The following is a 23,518-nucleotide window of genomic DNA, read 5'->3' as shown; positions in this document are numbered from 1 at the left end:
TCTCAGCCAATACATGTACCAAGATGGAGTCCCCAGTGTGACACAGCAGAAAGTGCAAGATAGACAGGTGAATATTCACATCTCCAAGGCAAGCATTACCAAATGGATGCCTTATACGTATACTCAACTTAATGTACAAGTTATACACAGATTACGATGTATTAAAAGACACCACACCACACGAAACGCGAAAAATAGGATTTACATGGTAGTGTTTTCAAATAAACCATTCACGGACAGGCTCCAGTTTAGATTGTTTTGGCGAGGATTGAAGATACCCATGTTCTAGGAGGCAAAGACATTTAATGTTATGTTGTCGAGACATAGGCACAACAACAACAACAAGAATATATCATGAGCTTTTTAAAAATATGGTATAGTTTTGGTTGAGATGGGGGATTAAAATTTTTACAATTTGCTGGATAATTAGAAGCCAATTATGAAATATTAAACAGCAAACAATTCTAAGAGAAATTCAAAGTTTATTTGATGAAATTCGGTTTTGAAATGGCTGAGATGTCCAAAACAGTAAAACAAAGTGGTCCTAGTAAAAGATGGGTCTTACCTTTAATAAGAATCTCGTTGTTTGTTTGTTTGTTTGTTTTTTGGATATGTCAGCCGTTTCATAACCAATTTCATCATATAAACTTTGAATTCCTCCTAGAATTGTGTGTTCTATCATATTTCATAAAAGGTTGCTCATTATCTCACAAAAAAAAGTTGGAATCCCGAGGCTCCACCTTAACCACAAACTATACAATCCCTTTAAGTCTTTTGTCAAAGCCAGAATAAATTCTGCATATTATCGGCACAATACCGAGGCAAACGCTAGGTCTAATTGAACGTCGCAAACGTTGCGTTTGTTGTTTCGGAATATGCCTATAAATAGCTAGCCTGACAAACTCCATTTCTAGCAGATTGTTAGATTTCACAGTTATTTCTTTTCACATATCCGGTGACATCCGAAGTGCGAGGGGCAATAAGTTTTCCCGTCTATGCAATTGTAAGTTCGTTGACCGCTGATTCAAGTTTCACCTTGCGCGGAGTATTTGTGTATACTTCTTGTTATTACTGTGGAAGTTATTGTTGTCCTCATAATATTCTCTTCGTAGCATTCAAGTTTCTCATGTTGTTGACCTCACCGCACTGGCTCCTTATCCTGAACCCCTTTTCCTGGTTAAAACGTAAGCATATCTACCAAGAACCAAAATAAAGACATACGATCCGCAAGGGAGTCACGTACAAAACTGAAGCACAGGGTTCACGGTTTTGACATTCAGGTTTTCTCCCAACGTTGAGCGACCTTCATCTTCGTGTCACGACTTTGTTGGAAGCCAGCTTTCTTTTAACATTGTACATATTAAAGAGGGGAAAATCCGGAGTACTTTTTATTTTCATTTACATATGTTTTTTTTTTTTCTTTCTCTCTCTCAGGGGCCCCCTCTGCAGAGTAACATGTGATTTTAGCATCGTGAAGTCGTCGGGAAGTCATATATCATCGCTCTGATAATGTGGTAAAGAAAACGCAGGTGTCGCGGAATTCGAATCCAGCCGTTAGGAAGTAAATCGAGTCGTGTGTCGGGTATACCGATTCCAGCATCAGGTGCATTTTATTGTCGTAACAGTCATTTGATAACTGAGGTGAAATGCTACTTCAGATTCAAGTTGACTTTGATATGAAGAGTGAAAAAACAACAACAAAATAGTCGAAGTTTCATTGACATAGGATAACATAAGACACTTGTGGAACTATAGTGTCACATACTATTTTGTAAACACATTATTTTGCATAAGTATATGAACAATCCACGATGTCATCACCACACATCTTTTCATATATATATATATATATATATATATATATATATATGTAGATAATAAAAGACTCACCAAAATCATGTTTTTGGTAGCTAACTAAACAAATATATCCTCCAATTTGTCAGTATTTAAGTTATGGCATCTAAATACAGTGATGTATTAAATTCGTAAGATATAATTCATTCCTTTTCGACATGCTTGGAAAACCAAAGAGAATTTGTCAATCCTGCATGTTTCGTAGAAAAAAAAAGGTGAAACTTAAGTGAAACATTTCCATGTTAATAAACTGTCTACCATTCAGATTGTTTTGCTATGTCCACAGTCGTGGGGTGGTGGTGGTGGTGGGGGGGGGGGGGGGTAGGCGAATACATAGGGTGCACGTCACGAGTTCGTCACCCACGAGTCACACAGTCCACTAGTAATACAGCCCACGAGTCATACATCCCATATGCTGGACACTAGGCAAATGAGGCCCATGGGGCATGAGTCCGACACTTCTGTAGGCAAAAAAAAAAAAAAAAAAAAAAAAAAGGCCTCCGGACTGACACTACATACTTTCAGCCCCCAAAAGTACAGTTAAGTTATACATTGTGCCTGGATTCTCTGTAACGTAACGGTCATTTTGATAATCATTCATCATTACTATGGTGTTGGTTTGTTTCATTGTTAAAAACACAGTTAAACCCTTTATGAATGAAACAACAGCAACAACAACACAGTAGAGAGTGAAACACGTTTAACTCAATGCAAATCAAATAATTTGAGCCCTTCTTTTGGTCTCGCTTTTGCGAGTGGCGAAAAAACAACATGACGGTTTGTGGTCCTGCATGATGAGTCCTAACTGTTGCGCCACAGAATTTGCATTTAAATGTGCAACAGTAAAAACAAATCAATGAGTTGGGAAAAATGTCCTTCACAGTTTGGGCTTTGGGTTCTCCTCAGGGCCCCCTCTCCTTTTTTTTTTTTTTCTTCTCTTTTCTTCTTCTTGAGTTGTGGAGACTGTATGATTAACGGTGACAAAAGGATTGCATTGCTGTGCGCTAAGAACAAATCGATTTCGCATAGGAGGTGAATGTTACTAGAACGGTAAACACAAACACGCATCCATACACAGAAAAAGAAAAATAAGAGATTATGACTGCGCTGGGATAAAATGGGACAATGTATTCATAATTCAACCATTAAAAATTTTCTCTGTGCTCCTCAATTCCTTTCTATGGCTTGAATACATACATGCTTATGGTGCATACCATACAGTATGCGGGATAATGTGTCGCTCTCCAAGTTTAATTTCTTATTTAACTCTATGACGCATACTGGTATCTTTCTGTCAAAATTTGATCCCTGTAACGACTACGAAACTTGGCTGGGGCTTACCCGTCATAGCACCCATCAACTTATTTCACGTACGTTCACAGGAGCGGGACTGTTTCTGTAATGTATAGGCCTACACGTATTACAATTCATGGATGTTTCTTATCGACAGCCGAGTACCGGCACCATTCCACTCTCCCAGTTCCCTCCAACTACGTGTCTTAGACGTGATTTCAGTTAGTTGTTGCTAGATAGGGCAAGCCTCCGTCAAGCTTATCTTTGGTGATTGTTAAGGGCAACTTTTGGGAATAATTCATGCATGGAATTTGAATACATTACCGAAACGGTCGTATTGAGTAGTTCCTTGCGTTACAAGTCCTCTAAGGAAACTGTACGTATAGGCCTACTATCAACTGTATTTGCAGCCCGATTAGTAAAACTGGTATATTCAATGGCAGCATAGGATGTTGCGTTAACTAAGGTAGTTTCCGCACGAGTTGATTCCACACCGTCTTAAATCAGTGGCGTATCTAGGGGGGGGCAAGGGGGGCACGTGCCCCGGGCGCCACTCCTTGGGGGCGCAAAAAACGAAAAAAAAAACGAAGAAGAAGAAGAAAAAAAAGAAGAAAAAAATGAAGAAGAAGAAAAAAAAAGAAAAAAGAAAAGAAAAGAAGAAGAAGAAAAAAAAATCGCCCGGAAAGGGAGGGAGAATGGTTGGGGGGGGGGGGGCAGAAAACCAAATCAAACAAGATAAAAACAAAACATGATGATGACGCGTACAAAATGACAATGTTTATTGTGTTTACACAAGAATTCCATGTTCTGTAAGCTGAAAAACAAACATTTTCGGCTCGCTCGCTGCGTTCGCTCGCCAAAATTTATATAAAAAAAGAAGGTAAGTACAAAACGTGATGATAACGTGGACAAAATGACAATGTCTATTGTGTTCATTCATGTCATTTTATATTTAGCAGGCAAAATGTTTCACGGAGCAGCGGCTGCAATTTCTTTCGTTCTGAAGCGATAGCCAATTGGATCAAAAGAAGGCGCCAACGGTTTCGAACATACGGGGGGGGGCAAAAAAACAACAACAAATCAAACAAGATAATAACAAAACTTAATGATGACGTGGAAATATACAAACTTCGGCTCACTCGCTCGTACTAATTTAGAGTATTTTTTCAAGTCTTCAGTTTGTTGGTATAAATTGTCATCTATAAGGTCGTCACTATATCTTGATTAGAATTGTAAGATTTAATACGCAAAAAATGACAAGAGTTCCATGTTTTGTAAGCTGAAATAAAAAAAAATTTCAGCTCGCTCGCTACGCTCGCTCGCCAAAATCTATCCAAAAAAAAAAGGAAGAGAAAGATAAGAACAAAACGTGACGATGACGCGGACAAAATGACAATGTCTATCGTGTTCACACGTGTCATTTTATATTTAGCAGGAAAAATGTTACACGGAGCAGCGGCTGCAATTTAATTCATTCTGAAGCGATCGCCGATTGGATCAAAAGAGGACGCCAACGCCCGTAGAACGGTTTCGAACATACGTGAGGGGGGGGGGGGGGGGCGCGGAAAAAAAACAAATAAAAACAGATAAGAACATAACGTAATGATGACGCGGAAATATACAAATTTCGGCTCACTCGCTCGTACTAATTTAGAGTATTTTTTCAAGTCCTCAGTTTGTTGGTATAAATCGTTATCTATAAGGTCGTCACGATAGCTTGATTAGAATTGTAAGATTTGATAAGCAAAAAATGACAAGAATTCCAAGTTTTGTAAACTGAAATACAAAATTTTCCGGCTCGCTCGCTGCGCTCGCTCGCCAAAATTTACCAAAAAAAAAAAAAAAAGAAAGAAAGAGATAATAACAAAACGTGATGATGACGCGGAAATATTGTAAGATATGATTAGCAAAAAATGACAAGAATTCCATGTTTTGTAAGCTGAAATGCAAAAATTTTTGGCTCGCTCGCTGCGCTCGCTCGCCACAATTTATCAAAATTCATTACATTTGAATCACCCTCAAAAGACCCCTAATGTATATGTAACTTGTAATGTGTGTATTTTTATATGAAGACGGAAATAAAAGCAAACAAACAAACAAACAAATAAAGTCCCTACCGGAATGGGTATAGGGTTGAACACTTTTTCAGAAATTAGGGGCGCAATTTTCGCGCTTGCCCCGGGCGCCGTTTTCCCTAGATACGCCACTGTCTTAAATTAATGTAATTTGATTGTCATGAGGTTATATTATTATCAACAGTCCACTGCAAAGTCGTTTTGTACACTGAAGAAGAACAATTGACCAAATAATTCGTGTTATGCAGCTACGTCTTTATTACTTGTAACCACGAAAATATCTTCTTTTTGCTTTCAATCATTTACGAGTAATCGCCTAGATTTCTCCGCTAGCTACACTTCCATGACCCAAACTCGTACTGTTATTTGTATAGTGACTATTATACAGAAATAAATAACGGCGTCATCTCTCAGGACAGAAATTAATGTGCAATTAGCATTCCACTTGCAACAAATAATGAAAGCCGTTACAATCTAAAATAAATATACAATCGTATATACACACACATCTCAAGAGATAACGCTCATTTCTTTAAACATGTTAATTGTGTTCCAAACATCATTGCACTTTGAACGGAAAGAGCGTGTCACAACCACACAAGACTAATCATGGCTACACAAAGTAACGTACTTTGTGTCACAGTGTCTTAGAATAAAACAAAATACTGTGATGTTGGCTATTTTCTCCTCAGACTTGTACATATTTACAAATCACCATTTGAGAATCAGATGAGAAGCAGATAAGAACCAAATGTATGAAGTTTACGCCCTATCGTTCCCAAGGCGAGAATAAGTAGTGAATACAATTAATAAAGGTATAGGGTACATGCAGGTAATATGATACTGCAGGTAATATGGCACGCGTGACTTAAAAACCCTTATTACTCCACCTGAACCACTTCCAAAATGCATATTGCGCCATCTATAGTTTTGTATCATCACTGTGCTTAGTTCTTGATGATTTTCCTGCTCGCTGACTGAAAGTTTGGTGAGAATATCACTAAATACTGAAAAGATATGTAAAAATTACAGTATTTTTTAGCCTTGATATAAGATTTGACATTTCACCAATTACACTGGTGTAAGTAAAGTTATTGTGTGTGAAATCAATTCTTTGCATTTTACGTAAGCTCATTGATTGGTTTAACCAAAGAAAGTGTGTTTTGGTCTATGTACTGTACTAAATATGTGTTATATGGCTTCAAAGGGGACCAACAAGACCCAACAAGCTGCAGGTAATATGAGACGTCAATATGGCGGACAGGTTTTATTGACATCTCTGATTTCAAGTGACTTGCCTAATTAGATAGAAGCCAACATCAAAATACCTCATTTTCTTCTCTGACAGTTTTTTTATGTTCAAAGTATATAAAAAATGTATCACAAATTACAACACACAGCTATATGAACATGTATGTAAATTAATATTTGTGTACTTTAGATAGGGTGCTTCCAAATTAATGCCACAATTAATTTGGTGTGCTTTAATCTTTAGTTTAAGTGTTATTTTATATGTGTTAGATACTGTACACGATTACTTCAAACATTTGAATTCACAATTTTCATAGTTTTAACCATAAAAGACTGGGGTCTCAACGTTTTGTGTGATATTTCCGCGGTTTTTATTATTTTTTATTCAATTTTCTTTTTGCAACTGAGCTAGGCCAGGCCTAGCTCAGTTGCAAAAAAAAAAAAGAATAATAAAATATAATAAAATGCCCATCGGGATTATCTTTTTTTCTTTGAACTTTTGTGCAACATTTGATACCTATTTTGTGAAAAATAAAAGTAAACGACCTTTACGTAATAATCTCATGTCCGTAATGAAATCTCATGTCGGCGTCAAATTTGAGAATTTCCGAGATTTGTGTACAAACACACGGAAAATGGCGTTTCATGCTTAAATTCAATTTTTGGCTTAAAATTGTGTTATTTGTCTCAGTTTTAGATAATATTCATATGATATCTATTAAAATTAAATAGTCAAACAACACCAATAGAAAAAAGTCATGAATTTAAGACATAAGATTGTCATTTTAACATTGACACAATGTCTACCATGCACAGTCTCATATTACCTGCACATGCAGGTAATATGAGACTTCTGCGATGATGTCATAATTTGCATATTAACTGTCAACAAAAATATTTGATTGGTGCAAATGCTATATAAAAGGAAGGATGAATAGTTGCTAATTCCCAAAAACAAAGTTTGATGGGTTTCTCTGTATGCATCTTCATGCCATTTATGCAAATGAGCTTAATAGTCTCATATTACCTGCATGTACCCTACAGCTGTACATCACATTGCCAAACTGTGATTTCGCATGAAACCCTTTGTAGACAAGACATGAAATGATACCTCTTGCTTGTACGCAGGTACTGCTGACAGAAATATAATATTGTACATTCCAAGCTGTATCGATCCTTCCAGATTGCAACAAATAAAATGATACACAAGTGCACAAAAGAGACTCTCAGAAAAAAGAAGTAAAAAACAGTAAAACAATCGGACAAGTCGTATGTAGCCGCGATCACATTGGTAAAACTTCGCAAAGTTTATGTCAGCAAAGTTTGAAGTTTTGCTACTGTGACCGCGGCTCTAGTGTGAAGTTAATAACGCCACCAGCGACGAGCTCGATCGTACTCAGCTCTCATGCCAATTACAGCGGTGCTCGAGTACAACGAATGCTATTAAATACACGACTGATGTCCTAAATACTGATGAAAATCTACGTTCTACAGTATGTCCGTTCATTCAACAGACCACTCTTTCAAGTATTCAATGCTATATAAAATCAAGATTCAAATATCATATTCATGTAGAAAGAATAGAAAAAAATTGTGAACCTTGGAACTTATTCGCGAAAAATCATCCATTGTTTTTGGTGAAGAATATGGCAGATACAGTTATCGGGTTGCCTGCATGAAGCCAGGTGGGTGCATTGTTGTGCATTACCTTTTTATCAATATTGATGGAATATCTATCATTTCCATTATGACACTGGTAAGTATTTGAATCAAGTATTGATAAAAAACATGCTAATAATCACCCAAAATATCAGAATTCATTTTCACAGATTTTTCTCTCAGCAAAAAAACAGACCTAACTAACACTCTGTGCATTTCAGGAATGTCAAAATATCAACAAGGACTGAAAACCTGACTCATGTTAAAGTATACAGAAAAGCAATTATTTTGGCTGGATTACAGTGAACACTCATGGAACTCACAGCACCCCATCATTTCACAATCGGGAAGAGCAATAAAAGTACAGATTTTTATTTATGCATCAAAAGAAGAAAAGAAAAAAGAATGTGATCATGATTCATGAAACATTGATGGTAAACAAATTTTCTGTCAGTAGGCAGATTTGCATGGACTAGGTGAGGTTGTATATGTGTGTGTTCATGCGTGTGTGCGCGCGTTTGTGTGTGTGCCATATGAAGGTACATCTGTATGTGCATGTGTGTGTTTATAATGTATGTCTTTATGTGCAGGTATGTGTGTTATATTGACATATACATGTACTTTCAAATATTAGATGCAATGGTCCATTTCGTGTCTCATGTAATCATAATACGTCATACATACATTTTCTTTTCTTTCTTTTTTTCACATGGAATGTATTCGACAACTTAAACTACTACAGAGAACAACAATGCCCTACAGGTATAATAATAAAAACACAAAGGAAAAAAGGACAATATTAGGATTAGGCGATCTAGTTTGCATGTCTAACAGCATGTGAACTTTACGGGTCACACATTGGTGAGCATAAAACTAAAAAACATTAAGCATATTAAAGCAAGGTGATGCTTTATAACAAGTGTTGTTCACAGAATTCAAGTAAAAATTCTAACGTCCATGCTTTCTGTGTATCAGTGTAGAAGGAAGGAAAATGTACTTCACCACAGACCGAATGCCTGACAAGTCTTTAAGCTACGAATAAAGTTAACCTGACCATACTTGATCAAACTTTGAATGTACCCAAAACACATCCTGGGGTCTTGAAAATTAAGTACTGTGGAAACAATTAATACTCCTGTGATGATGACATTTCTATTCCCTTGCTTCATTTTTCAAAGTGACACAACTCCAATCTTGTTTTCATGAATATTACTTAAAAATGCATACAAATTGAAGAAAAATCAACAAAAAAAATCACTTTGTAAAGTGCAGAAAATTCATGTTGAAAACTCTTTGAGCTAGCCCACATCCCATTCTTACTACATAGTTCAAATGAAAAAGATTCCCCCCCCCAAAAAAAAAAAAAAAAAAAACCAACAACAATAGCACTGGCTATGTTTGTATGTCAATGAGAAGCTATTGAAGGGACACTATTTAGTAGAGCTTGGTCTACAGAATTAATTAACCCGTTGAGTGCTTTGAGTAGAAAACCCTATACCAATTAGACAATGTCCAAAGTCCCTGGTAAAGAAAGGCTTAATGAGGGTCACATGACCCGTGCTCTATGCAATTTGACAAGTGTTTATGGAAGCATGTATTAGAACACTAGACAATAGAAATGGGGCGTTGCCAATCTGTTTTTCCTACATCAAACTGGATGAAGCGACTGGCGTGTTGGTCATAGCGAACAGCATGGTGCGGCTGTCAGCACCGCCCTCACAGTTCCCAACTGAACAGGTGGTACTTAATTAACATATCACAGATGCTGGCCCTCAGCGCTGGCAAGGACTGCTGGGAGAAAGAGGGCAAGGATAGAACATTAAATGCAAAACAAAAACTGTAACTGCTAGTACTCACCTAGATCTAATCTCACAGAATTTTAAAGATGAGTCATATGCAAACAGTGCATGAATGTCGCACTTACGATGACATTACAGCAATTAGGATTCAACTGACATATAACATGATACTATATTTCTGCATATTTCTGTTGGGATTATCTCTTAGATTTATCAGCACAAGGCGTCTTACATAATGTAGGCTTGTAATCTTAGTGCTGGTTCATAAAATATAAAGGAACTCCGAGTCATTCATGTTTCAGAATGGAGAAGGAAGTACTGTACTACACACATGCCAGTATCAAAATATCAAAGAGCTTGTAATAAATTTGTGATGATAAATAACGGCAATAACTTTAGAATATGCAATAAAGGAGACAGGGATCCCACGCCATTTGAGAAGCAGAAAGGTGTTAATATCACCATCTATACAGTTAATGCCCTTTTCGCCCTCAAATAAAAGTGTATGTCAAAAAATAATGAGATGGAACCAATGTACAGAAACACATTGATCACGAGAAAGAACACAGGTGCTGACCATGGAATGGTTAAATGGATGAAGAATGATAAACCATAAAGTTGTAAACTTGATTTTTCAAACCACTGAAACTGAAAGGGAAATTGGATGCCATATCACAAATGCAAGCTTGTTTGTTTTTTCTAAAGAATTACAAGGTACAGTACTATGTGAATCAGTTTAGAGAATCTGTACATTATGAGAAATGATTCAATATCAGACATACACTGTAGGCCTACATGAAACTTTGTGTCAGTCCATACATGTATTTGAATATGCATTCCCATTTAGATTCAAGTTTCATTTGCTCTAATAAATATCTAGTACATTATTTTGTATATTGCACAACCATAATTACAGACATATTTCAACATCGATGTGTAACTATTTCAATCCTTACATAAATATTCTCAAGACTGCAAATACCTGTACGTCAACTGATTCTTCCAACTCGAGCCAGAGCACACTGTATTGCATTTATGGCCATTTTGTGAGTGAACAAAACAGGATTTCCATATTCCTTCTGAATGATGATTACACATAAAAAAATCATAAATCTCACTGGGTTTGGGGATTTTGTGGGCCACAGATTATGAGGCACAACTGCAACAAACTTTTCACACAATGAAATCGAGCCTGCAAGTTCAGCTGTATGAGTGAGGCTTTGGCACTGTAGAAACAGAATAACCCTTAAGGGAGAGGTAAAAACTGAAGTAAGTAACTGTCTCACAAGAATGACAGTAAACCGATCGGATACTAACTGTGAATAATACATACTTGAATACTCTGTATTATTTCCATTCACATAGACAATATTTTTGGCAATTAACTTTTTCTGTTCATACAGAACAGTTACAGATAAAATGATGCCTTCATACATGTATATTCACACTCAATTCAAGAGAATAAACCAAATATGCATTATAGATTGTTGTGCAGTCAACAACAAAAACAAAAACAAAAGCAAAAACAAAACAAAACAAAACAAAAAAAGAAGAGGGACTGTTCTTTAAAAAAGACAATAACCCCATCCCCCCCCCCCAAAAAAAAAAATGCATTCTTAAGTTATACAGTACACATGTGAAAGATACACATGACTTTTGAAAGTAACATCATGCTTAAAACAGTAACATCTGATGACTTATATGCTACAAAACACTAAATGCTTATATGTCATGAAAGGCATTTCACAATTCCCATTACATTAAATATGTGAGGATCTTTCATTTAATATGGCATTGCACTGAAGTATATTAGCAATCCCATAAGTTAAATATGAAATTAAACTGAAAGCACAGTCATGAATAAACTTAATCCTGTGCCTTAAAAATTTCACAGGAGATAGAATATGGACTCAAATATATTTTTCATCTCTTTATAACATTTGCTATATAACTGGTGACTACCTACTAGTACATTGAAAGCCACATCACATATGCAGCAAGCATCTACAATATTATGAACACATTGCATTGTGAATACATAAAGATACATTTGGAATACATCACCCTTTCCAGTTTAAAAGGATTCAAGGCTCAACAATATGTAGTACTTTTATTTATTTTTTTACAATAACTTTTTTCCTCTCCTACGCAAAGACTCAGAAAGTTGACTCAAATTCGTAGCATTTTGCATGTTTGTCTGTGCTTACATACTCTTGCTTTAAAATGCATCTGAGAGAGAGAGAGAGAGAGAGGGAGGGAGAGATCATTGCGTCAACAAAATCCCTTTAGAGTAAGATGAACACTTGTCAGTAATTGCTGACAAAGGTTTGTTGTTGTTTTTTTCTACCATTTTCTGTTAAATATTGGGTGCATTTTTTCCCCTTCAGAAGAGTTTTTGTATGCTACACAATCAGCCAAGGCCATGCTATCATGAAATAAAAGAAATAATTTCTGCAGTGATGAGTTTTAATAGTTCTATGTGTGCATGTACACATGAATACCTTTTGAGTCAAACATTAAAACATCCCCACTCAATAAACAGACTGTACACATCTTGATATTTGAATATACCAAGTAAACATGTGAATTCAGCTATCATCGGTGGCAGATCCAGGAGGAAGCGCACCGGGTGCCTCCTCTATCTTTTGTTAAAAAGCAAAAGAAATAAAAAGAAAAAATGGGGAAGGGGTGCGTGCACCCCCCCCCCCCCTTTAATTTTGTATTTAAAAGGTGCACCCTCTTTACGGAATTCCTGGATCCACCCCTGATCATTGTAACCAAATTTGATAGTCCTGAATCCCTTTTGGGTCCACAGTTCTGTCACCTTCAACTGCACCATGCAGAAAGGGGGTATTTTCTACTCGGAAGGCTTGCAGCTGTATCGCTTGGCATTGTTGATAAAGAACGGTGTGCATTCTCATACACAACCACCAATCACAAACATTGTCTAGCTAACTTTACAACATGTGACTTCTTCTGAAAGTGATTTTAAAATGGAATGTGGTGACATTACTGTCTGCCTATGCAAAGAAATTATTACAGGTTACTGGAATGCATTCTTAAATAATATCCTAGGTATTAAAATGACATCTTCATACAATTGTATATCGCTATAACCTTGTAATTACAGAATACACAGAAAATGACTTCCAGAACCTGGGTATACGTCCTCATTACTTCATGGAAAGCTATAAGAGGCAGTTAAGTTAAATCAAATGGCCCACTTTCATCATACACTCACACTTCATACTTATTTCATCAACCCAAGTTATATGATAACCAGAAAGCTTCCTGGAGGCTTGCCTGACATAGCACTGACTACTGTGTGCACCTGACAACCTAGCTGGAGAGAGATCTTCACCTGCATAGAGTACCAAAATGTGATATCATAACCATTCATCGCCATGGAAACTGGTTCTACACAACCTTACTGCCTGGTGCAATCTGTGAATGCTATTGTTGCCAACCATGTGACCATGCTTGCACCTGGTTCCAACCCAAGCTATAACAAAAGACTGTGACATCATGACTTTGGTACTCTATTAAACAGGTGAGAAACAAATGTTGTATAGCTTGCTATGATGAAGTATGCATAAATTTGAATACATTATGGACTCTCCTATTGTGGCTGTAGATGCCAGTTCCACACACAGTATGCATTCCACTCAATTGCAAAAGGTAGCAACTGTTTAACTTATACACTAATTAACCCTGAAGAAGTACACTATCTTTGTACAACCACTGAATTCTTGGCATACTAGTATTCACCTGTACAACACACACCACGATGACTGTTCAAAACAAGAGGGGAAGAAAATGGGAGAGGGTCAATGTACCATTACTAGTCCTGAGCAGCAGATCGCACTTACTCTACAGTTAGCAACCTTCTGGTTCCAACTGACACGATACTTCACGGTTACAGAAAAAATTCTCCCAAGATGTGCCACATTTGCAACTTATTTGTTCATTGTTGCAGGGCAAATGTAATTTCTGCCTCTCATGGACAAAATTGTTTCCTTTTTTTCTTTTACTGATTCAGATGGCAGTTACTTAGCTCACAGTTAATGTCAGACATTCCAACAATATGTCATTCAAGAAAGGAGCATATCTCAAAATACATGTTAACAAAATCTGTGACTCTGTGCCTTGATCTATTACGCATGTAAGAAATTGAACATATCTGCTGTCCCAATACTTCCTCCGTTCCATACTGGATGCTGAAAAACCCATAGACTTATTATGTGGGCCACCAGGTTCCCGTACTGAAAGGGTTAATACATTGTCTGTTAGATTTGAAGACAAATATACTCTGTGCATTACAGTATGTCTTTAGTAAAAATTACAGGATCTTCGGCAAAATTTATACTGAAAATTAGTGGAATAGAATACTTAGGAACATGACACCAGTGGTAAAATGTGTATCCTTAAAAGCACCGACATTGTGGTTTCTCATTGTAAAATGAACAGTGAAGTTTAAAGCCATCTTGGTCTCACTTGAGGCAGGCCAGGTGATTGGCCCATTAATTCACAGGTGGAAACACATTCCTCAATTTCTATCAGCTTTTTTCTCCAGGGACCTTTCACAATCACCACATGTTCTACACAATGCTATATTGATTTTTGTTTGTTTGTTTGTTTTTAAAGACAAAAAGTGTGAAGCGTTCAAACAATTAAAAAGAAATCAACAATGACAAGATTGGCAACTTGCCAAGCGCCCAAGGTGAACAATCTACAAGATTCACCTGTTTCTCTGGGCATTCCTCTGTGTTTACAAGACTGTTGGCTTTACATCAGATGGATAGGAAATTCATGGCATAATTCTTATGTTACTGTTTGTTTTGCATTAGCTGTTTTTTTAAGCTAAAGAATAGTCATGGCAAAGTGATTAACTCTTTATCACCACTGGCCTTCGATTTTGTTGGCAAGCAGCCAAGGCAATTTGCACTATAACTTTCCCCTTGTTCATAAAAAGAGCACTGCACTAAGAAAACAGTTAAAGTACTTTGAAGGGGAAGTATTTAATCGTCTTGTCAAACTTGATATACTATGATAGTCGCTAGTTCAGAGAAAGCTGACAGGGACACGCTTGGCAAGAGATGATCAAAACAGAATGGCATAAACAAAAAGTAGGATGGAGAGGGAGGGGGAGGAGGGAAATTCCTGAATTTTCAGCTATCAGTTTTAAAACTTGCATGCAATTTTTGTGACATGCCTTGCTGAGGTAATCAATGCATACTGACTCTACATAATTTCAAACAAAGAGTCCTGATTGGTCAAAGTGCCTTGGGAGCCTGACTCCACCCACTTTGCAAGTTTCTCTTAATCACGATAGGTGCATTATGGCAACATACTACATTTTTCTTTTCTTTATTACCCCGAGTCAGCTATTACACCATTTCTTGGAATTCACGTAAGGTAGAATGGAGATATAAATCAACACAACACAGTGCAGGAAATCAACAGAACATGGTGCCCTTGAAAGTTTGATCACACAATCACACACAGCTTAAGGACAAATTCAGTTATAAAAGCATTAAAAGCATGAAAACAAATTACCAGGGAATGTTGTCTTTGATACACACATGGATAGGTTCCATCGTGATAGCATAGTGCAATGGCAAGTGCAGCTGCTTACAGCACTCTCTACCAATGATAAACACTAAATGTGTACCCCATTCCATTCCGCTGAGTGGATTTTGCATGTGCAAACACATTTTGGCAAGGGAGGGTGAATAAGCTTTTCAAACTCCACTGTTCAATGCACCATGAACATTCTCCTTGACAAAATTTGTTTATCCCTTATGACCGCCCCCCCCCCCCCTTCAAAACAATTTTTTTTTTTTTCAATACTGAAGCTCTGGATCTTATTTTTCATCTAATTATTTATTTTTGTTGTTGTTCTTTGCTCACGTGGCTCTGACAGGTGTATGAAATGGGTGATACAACAAAAAGTGAGCATTTACTGTTTAGAAGGTCTAAAAATAGAATCCATTGCTACCAGGAGTGGTGGGGTGACTGCATTCTGATACAGGAATTCAGGACACGGGTTTGACATTTTGTCCAACCAGCATGGAAATTGTTCCAGCACCTACCGTTCCGACCAATGTTACCTGAGTTCACCCTACACACTCTATTAGGATATTGCTACAATGACATAGAATTCAGCATTGTCAATGACGTTTTTGACAAAGCTGCTACCCTAACAGGGCGACCTCCTCTGCTTTTGAAATCTAAGGGAATCGTAAAATAAGTAAATGGACTTCACACATGGCACCGAAAGATATGAGAATGCTTGCAAAGCAATACTAATCCTCTCTTAGCATGCAAATATGGAATGTGTGAAAATTGCAACAACAAAAAAAAATACCTTGGCAGTTTCTGGTAATGACTCTATGAACAGAAGGGCCACAGACATTGACATAGATATTTTCTGCATTCAACTGTAATTTTTATGGTGCTGATTTTCTTTTTTAAAGAAGCAAAAAATATTTTGCTTGGTTTGGCAGTGTACACTTATTAAACTGTGGCAGTCGGGAGTGGTCTTTCTGCTAAAATCTTGAGGCATAAGCCATAAAGCTATGTTTTTAAAAAGGCAAACTGTTCTGTTTTACGGCATAAACATCCTTCACAATTATCTACAATCATATCTAAATGGGCTACTCTGCTTTTGAGGTCGTATGTACCGCTGAGGAAAAGAATCTTTTGCAAAGAAATAAGTCATCAACATACTTCTGAAAGTTGCAATTGTATGGCTTACATGGAAGTCTATCCCATCTATGTAATCTCGGTTGTGTGAGAACTCACTTTTCGAATCCGGCAACTCGGAACTTAGCAGTGTGGAACAAGTACTTCATAGCTTTCCATTGAATTTCTCATAATGATATCAGACATCTTTGAGCCCCCCCCCCCCGGAAATGTCTACATTTCTGTACTGTCTACGGAGTAGTATATAGCCACAAACTAAATTCTAATGGTGATTGGACAGTGATGGTACATTGGGTGTGATATCTGGGCACTGAAAACCTCACCCATATCTTTATGACTTTCCCACTCAGATTAAAATAAAAAAGAAAGAAAAAGAAAAACGGAGGGAAAATATTAGAGAGAAACAGATACTCACGCAATTTAACTTTGTACCAAATATGCCGCTAGCTGCGTGGCTCGGCACGTGGGAGTCATTGTTGTTATGCCACTATGGGCAACTCATTTCCTCCCGGCAATACTGCACCCTGCCTACACCAAGCCCATCTTTCATTCTTATAAATAAACTTAGAATCAAATTTCACATGTAACATAACCCCTAAAAATACATACATTTGATTTCCTGACATCACTAGCAGAGGATGTTGCATGATAGGGATAAAAAAAGGGGAGAAGCCTTGATAGAATTTTTCCTTCGTGGAGAGGCGAAAAAGTATCGATGAAATTGAAGAAGACGTTTCGCGTTTTCTCATCACCTTGGCCGCAGACTGATCATAAATTGTTATGGCGTGACTGTAAGTGGTCTGGCACCCTGCCATGATGCGGGCATCCTGTCTTACAAGTCTCATGTTGGGACTCCCGCAGGAAACACGTCCCGATTGTCATCTCTCCCCACTGCCCGCCAGCCCTCCGGACAGAGAAATCCCCGACTAGGGAAGGAAAGCATCGCAAAAACGACTCTTCCACTCCAAGATAAAATATATTAACTCCTATCCTTCCTTTTATATCAAAATCACCCAAGGGTACCTATTATCCCTACTTATTTTGTTCTTCCTAGGAATTCAGTAACAGAGAAGAAAAAACAAAAAAATCAAACAGACAAGATATAAAGAGTGGGTAGGGTCCAGCTATCTTTTACTTCCTTGATGGCGATGACATAGCTGAGTCATTGGCTGTTTTTAATATGCATCATGACAACAAACTCAACGAAATCAAATTTTCATGTGATGCCCTGAAGGGGCCTAGTCCTATCCAACCGTTGAATTGACTGGTTTTGCTTTCGAACAGATGGGAGATGTCAGTCAGAGTTTCCTTCTCCACTCGTCTGATGATCTTGAAGGTGCATCCCTCTCTCATGGAAGCCTTCTGGCTTTCATGATTTTGTGTGACATTTCTTCTACATGAGGTTCAAAAGGTCAATTCCTGTTTGTTTTGCATTTCGGTCTTTTTTTTTCCCCAGCAAATAGAATTTAAGTTAAACAGCACAAATTCAGCTAATGATGAAATGGAAAATGCTTTTTCATATTATTCCTCTTGCATGCTTAAAGCATTTTCCAGTTGTTAAAACATAGAGGGTATCCATTACCAGGGAAGGGCATTACTGGACGCTCTAAACCCATGGTCCATTCAGTTGCTGGAGTGAGTTAATCAATTCTGACTAATCTCTGTACACGGATTTCAAATTCCCTGATAACCTGAGGAGGGAAACCCTAGATATGCTATCCTCTGGATTCTTATCATCAAAATGAGATATATACATGTACCTCAGTAGAACAGGTGCACTACAGCCAGTGCTGATAAGCAAAGCACCACGAAGGTTACTTTCTTTTTAAAATAGTTCTTCCTTTTACATTTCACAATCACGAGGGTTCAAATTCAAACAGGAAGTACAGTATGCGGCAGGTTATGCATTTGACTAGCTGGCAAGCTCTGAGCCATGAGACATATATATATCTATCTACAGAGAGAGATATATATAGAGAAAAGACCCAACACACAAATCCCCAAATACTGCACAAATCAAAAGCTTAATCACCGACACTCAGTGACAAAGTTCATGGCACGTACATTGTGTGCAGTCATGCATAAACTCAAAGTCATGGTAATGGTGGTGGTGAATGAAAACATTAATGAACTGTCTAGGCAAAAGCCACAAAAGAGTAAACTGTTACATTCCATGAGCATTAGAACAATGGTCATTAGAGCCGGCATGGAAACAGACACCAATACGAATAAACATTTTGTTAAAACAAGTCTGCTTCTCAAAAAAGACAGGTGAATTCCTTCCCTACACCACGTATTAACACCACCGCAGTTGTTACAAAGTGTGACACAAGTCTCCAGACACGAAGAAAAGTAAATCCTCATCTACTCCCCGTTCTTGTTAATTCATAGAGGGGATGTACGCGTGCAGTGATGATCGACTCCCACTCGAAAAGTTCACAGGTCATATATAAATGACAAAGGTTAGAGTTCAGAGGTTAAAGGTCCCAGCTGAAGAGGTGGTGCTTGATGAGCATGTCTTGAACGCTGTCTTTGAGCGACTTTTGGCTCTACGGGAAGGATGGATGCGAGAGGAGAAGAGGAAGAAGAAAATCAAAAGATGAATGGTCGTGTGAGCTAGCATAGAAGGGAATGAGCAATTCTCAGTTTTAATCTGATTCCATAGCAACCACACACACACACACAAAAAAAAAGACAAGCATTTGGCTTCTTCTGACTATTCCTATACTCAAGCAGCAAATAGACACACAAACTCCTTTATGATTATTCTTGAAAATATCATTCTGATATGGGGGTGGGAAACATATCTAGTACACAATTCTATTTGCCAGTATTTTTATTTTTATCTTTTTTATATTTTCATCTCTTCTTTTCATGCTACATTGTACATTTGGGTCATTTTGGGGTTAGGTAAAGAATCACTTCTGCATTAGAATACCTTCATCACAAAAAAGTAACTTTTTTTTTCAATTAAGTGATGAATCGTGAAACTAGGAGTAGTGCATCAAGGGAAAACATCTACTTGGAAAGAAGATATTTTGATCTTAATTGGCATCTAATCTGGCAGTGCCTTGAGTATCAAGAATCAACAGCCAAAGAGTTATGTGTGTTGTCCATGGAATCAGTCAAAACACAGAATGTTCAATCCTCTCTGCCCAATCCACACACAAAATAAATACAAAATGATGATATGAGAAAACCCAAAAGGCCCTTAAAAACTGAAAACATCCCTCAAGAACTCATTTCATACAGAAAGAGACGCAAAATGAAATTTCCCTTGAGGAACTTGCTGCGTTAAAAGAAGGGCCTCAAATCAAAATGTTGTCAATAAGTAAGGGAAAAAAAAAGGGGTAAGTTTGAACAACAGCCGACACATGATGATTCAGTACACAAAAGATCCTGACTTCCAGGAAGAAATTTTCCTATTGAATCTCTCTGCCAAGGAATTGAGTTGCTAACTTAGAAATGCTCTTTGTGTGTTTTGCTCTTGAAAAAACTCCTGATGTGCACATGTTCCCTGGTGTCATGTTAGGAACACTCTTTATACTGTGCTTAGTTCTGGTTCTGGTTCTGGTTTCAACATGTTCCTTGGAGGCATTTTGTACCATGACTCTGCTAATTGCATTTTGAGGATGGAACATCTTTACATTCCCACATTCTTGAGTTTGCCAAAAGCCTCTCCCTTCATCAAAAAGAAATAAATATTTCCTCAAGAATAGATCTTTATCTTGTCCTTATCCTGACAATGAAAAATGAAACTTCTTTACATCAGGCAAAGTTCATTTGCTTTGAGTCACGGGGAACCCCACCGTTTATACTTTATCAACATTCCAATCATATCAACATTCCAATCAGTCGTGTTCATTGCTTGTGTTCTACAACATCGACCACTTTCGTTTTCATTTCATTTTACTGCTGGACTATTTAAAACTGTGCATGCCCTCAAGGGAAATTAAACTTATCAGATGTACAGTTTAAGACAGACAATAGCTTCGCACTTAGGAAGGAAAGACAAAAATAAAACATCTTGTCATATGACTGGTGCAAATATAATGGAATAAAACAATATATCAAATTCCACCATTCAAGCGAAAAGAAAAGAAAATGCAGATTTCATGACATTCATTGCAGGAGATAGGGCATATCCAATCTAAGAACTGTACGTCATGAATTGCATACAAGCACACCTCATATGTGAAAAGTGCTCACAGGTAGTTGAACAAAATAGCAAAGAATACAGTAGAATACAGAATACAATGAAACCCATGGGATATGATGTCAGTGTAAAGTTGGACACTCAATAGGTCCACATAAAAAAAAAAAGAGAGTTATGGACATTAATTGACCAAAGGTATAGTATATCCAATCAACCATGTAGTAAGATGGAATATCATATGTAATTACTATGAATGCACAAAATGAACATTATTCTAGTCTTAGTAAAAGAGAGGAGACTGGTCAAGGTGAAAGATGACAAAAGTTAGATACAACAGCAAAACAGCTCACATGCAGACGAATATGAAATAAATACATATCATTAGATGCGGCAGAGTATAGCCAAGGTTCAAGATGTCAAATTTTGAAGCATGATATCCTATCAAAGCTTTGATAATATACAACTGTATTTCTAAACTGATATATTTCAATCAAAGAAATTGGAGAAAGAGCTTGAAATAGACAAAACTTTCCAAACCATCAATATTTGGACTTTTACTAGTGACTGCTATAACTTCTTTTTTTTTCTGGAGTTAAATTTCCTTCAGCACCTGTTGAACTCAGCATTCGTTTACCTTGGACAATAACTGATTGAATGCCAACCTCTAAAAATCATCAATTTGTCTGGAAGAATGTGAAATAGCACAGGCATTGGTTGTATTTGGTAGTGTGATTTAGTTATGAATAAACTTCTGAGAGCAAAATTGCCTCATGACCACTTCATCTGCAAAGCTAAAAAATTAGTATGTTTCTATTCAACATGCCTTCAATTTCACAGAATTTGATGTGTTTGGCCCAAGGTATGAGTATGACAGCACAAATCTGTCCATATTTCTAGCATGTTTTGACATAAAACTGAAATTAATTTGCCATTGTTCCAGCAGATGTGAGTTACCCCTTTTTTACAAGCTCTGCTTCTTTTGGGGTCCCAAACCATTCATTATTCTTAAAGGGACTGTACAGTACTGGTTGAGGTAGGGATTCATGTTTTGAACATTCCTAAGTGAGATAATGAAAAGCCTCTTATGAAATATGAAAGAGCATGTAATTTTAAGAAGGATTCAACATTTATTTGATGAAAATTGTTTTTCAAATGGCTGAGATATCCAAAAAAGTGCTAATAATAAAAGGCGACATGCCCCAACTTTATTAGTATATCTTTGTTTCACCTTGTTTTTGGATATCTCAGCCATTTCAAAACCGATTTTCATCAAATAAACTTTTGATACCCCTTAGAACTGCATGCTCTTTGACATCTCATAGAGTGGTTTCTGAATATCTCACAAAACATTAAAAGCTAAATCTTCACCTCGACCAGAACTGTACACACCCTTTAATGCTGTATCCTTTTGTAAAATGTCAAATGTTTAATGAATTGGTTAAATAAACTTGAACTTGAACTTGCTCTTCTGGAGGCCTTTGTGAGACAAAAAGACAGCCTCTTATTCATTTACGATTGTACCTCACATTTTCGTTTAAAATGTGTAAAGCATTGTGAAGAGCTTTTGCAGCACTTTGGAGTACAGAAGGGACAATTTTAGCCATAAAATGTGGACAAGATGCCTGAAGCAGCATTGAAGAATGAGGCAGCCTGCATCCAATGCTATTTGCTTTGGATAAACTTTCTTTGACACTGCCATGATATAATTCCATACCGTGTAGAATGATGACACTTCTGCATTCTTTTTGTTACTGAACAACATCATGCTGGTAAATATCATGCATAATATGTTTCTATTATGCATATGCAGTCATTTATATGTGCAGCATGAACAGTGCCATGAAACTCCTTCAGAAATGTTTATTTCCGCAAGGGTATCCAGGCATTTTGACTCTGTCAAGTGTAATTGACGTTGTTGCACACAGTAAATAGCTTTGGACTGATTATGTGTTATAATGGATGCTTTTATAAAAAAAAAATAGGTTTTTACACATGCATTTCTTACCTGATTGACGATGTAGCAAGTATTAACTGGAGTGTATGCTGTTATTCAAATACCATCACCCATATTGCCACTACCGACAGATTATAGTATATCATGTTGGCATGCAAAACAAAAGAATACTGACTAAGCAAACCAAATTGATACATTTTTTCTAAATCTACTTCTCCTCTAAATACTGATTTTTTTATTTTCATGCTGGGAGCTGCAAAGAATTCTAATGGCTTTGTTGGAGTAGCCAAGCATGAGAAAGGCAGACTGTTGCCATAGTTACCTGAGGCAGATTAGGCGACCGCGACCATATCTGCAGAAAAATGAGAAAATGTTGTCACCATTCTCCCTCCGCTTTCACTCATTTCTTTTCCTTGTTAGTTTAGAGGTGGGTTTATTTTATTTTATCATTATTATTGTTTTTTTTTTCGGGGGGGGGGGGGGCTTTTTTGTTATTGATGTTTTTTTTTTTTTCAGTTAGCATACAATACTTGTAGGTAAGATATAGCAAAAGAAAAGTTATTCTATGTATCACACGAAGGCTGATTTTCAATGGGCAGCAAACAACACACTGCACTTGTGACATACCTGGGCCCCGTTTTATCAAAAGATAAAATCGATTTTAAATTTCCCTACCACACAGTCTGCCATAGACTTAGAGTTGAAATCAACTATATAATCAATTTTAACTCTTCATAAAACAGAGCCCAGCACACATTGACAATGAATCATC

General features: G+C 37.1%; 1 protein-coding gene across 1 annotated transcript in view; it reads right to left on the bottom strand.

Moving 5' to 3' along the window:
* Positions 1 to 9,062: 9,062 nt before the first annotated feature.
* Positions 9,063 to 23,518, bottom strand: part of LOC139718844 (small G protein signaling modulator 3 homolog) — a 91,121-nt gene continuing 76,665 nt past the window's right edge. The window contains exons 21-22 of the mRNA XM_071630308.1: positions 23,069 to 23,098; positions 9,063 to 9,920 (exon numbers count right to left, since the gene is read on the bottom strand). Of these exons, the coding sequence (XP_071486409.1) occupies positions 9,849 to 9,920; positions 23,069 to 23,098 (102 nt within the window). The 3' untranslated portion in view covers positions 9,063 to 9,848. The remainder of the gene's footprint in view (positions 9,921 to 23,068; positions 23,099 to 23,518) is intronic.

The sequence above is a fragment of the Diadema antillarum genome, unplaced genomic scaffold, assembly GCF_040938485.1.
Source record: "Diadema antillarum isolate AM-2024a unplaced genomic scaffold, OU_Dant_1.0 scf00000100, whole genome shotgun sequence".
Taxonomy (NCBI): Eukaryota; Metazoa; Echinodermata; class Echinoidea; order Diadematoida; family Diadematidae; genus Diadema; species Diadema antillarum.
The sequence above is the reverse complement of the archived record's forward strand: the minus strand, read 5'-3'. Positions and strand labels throughout refer to the sequence as shown.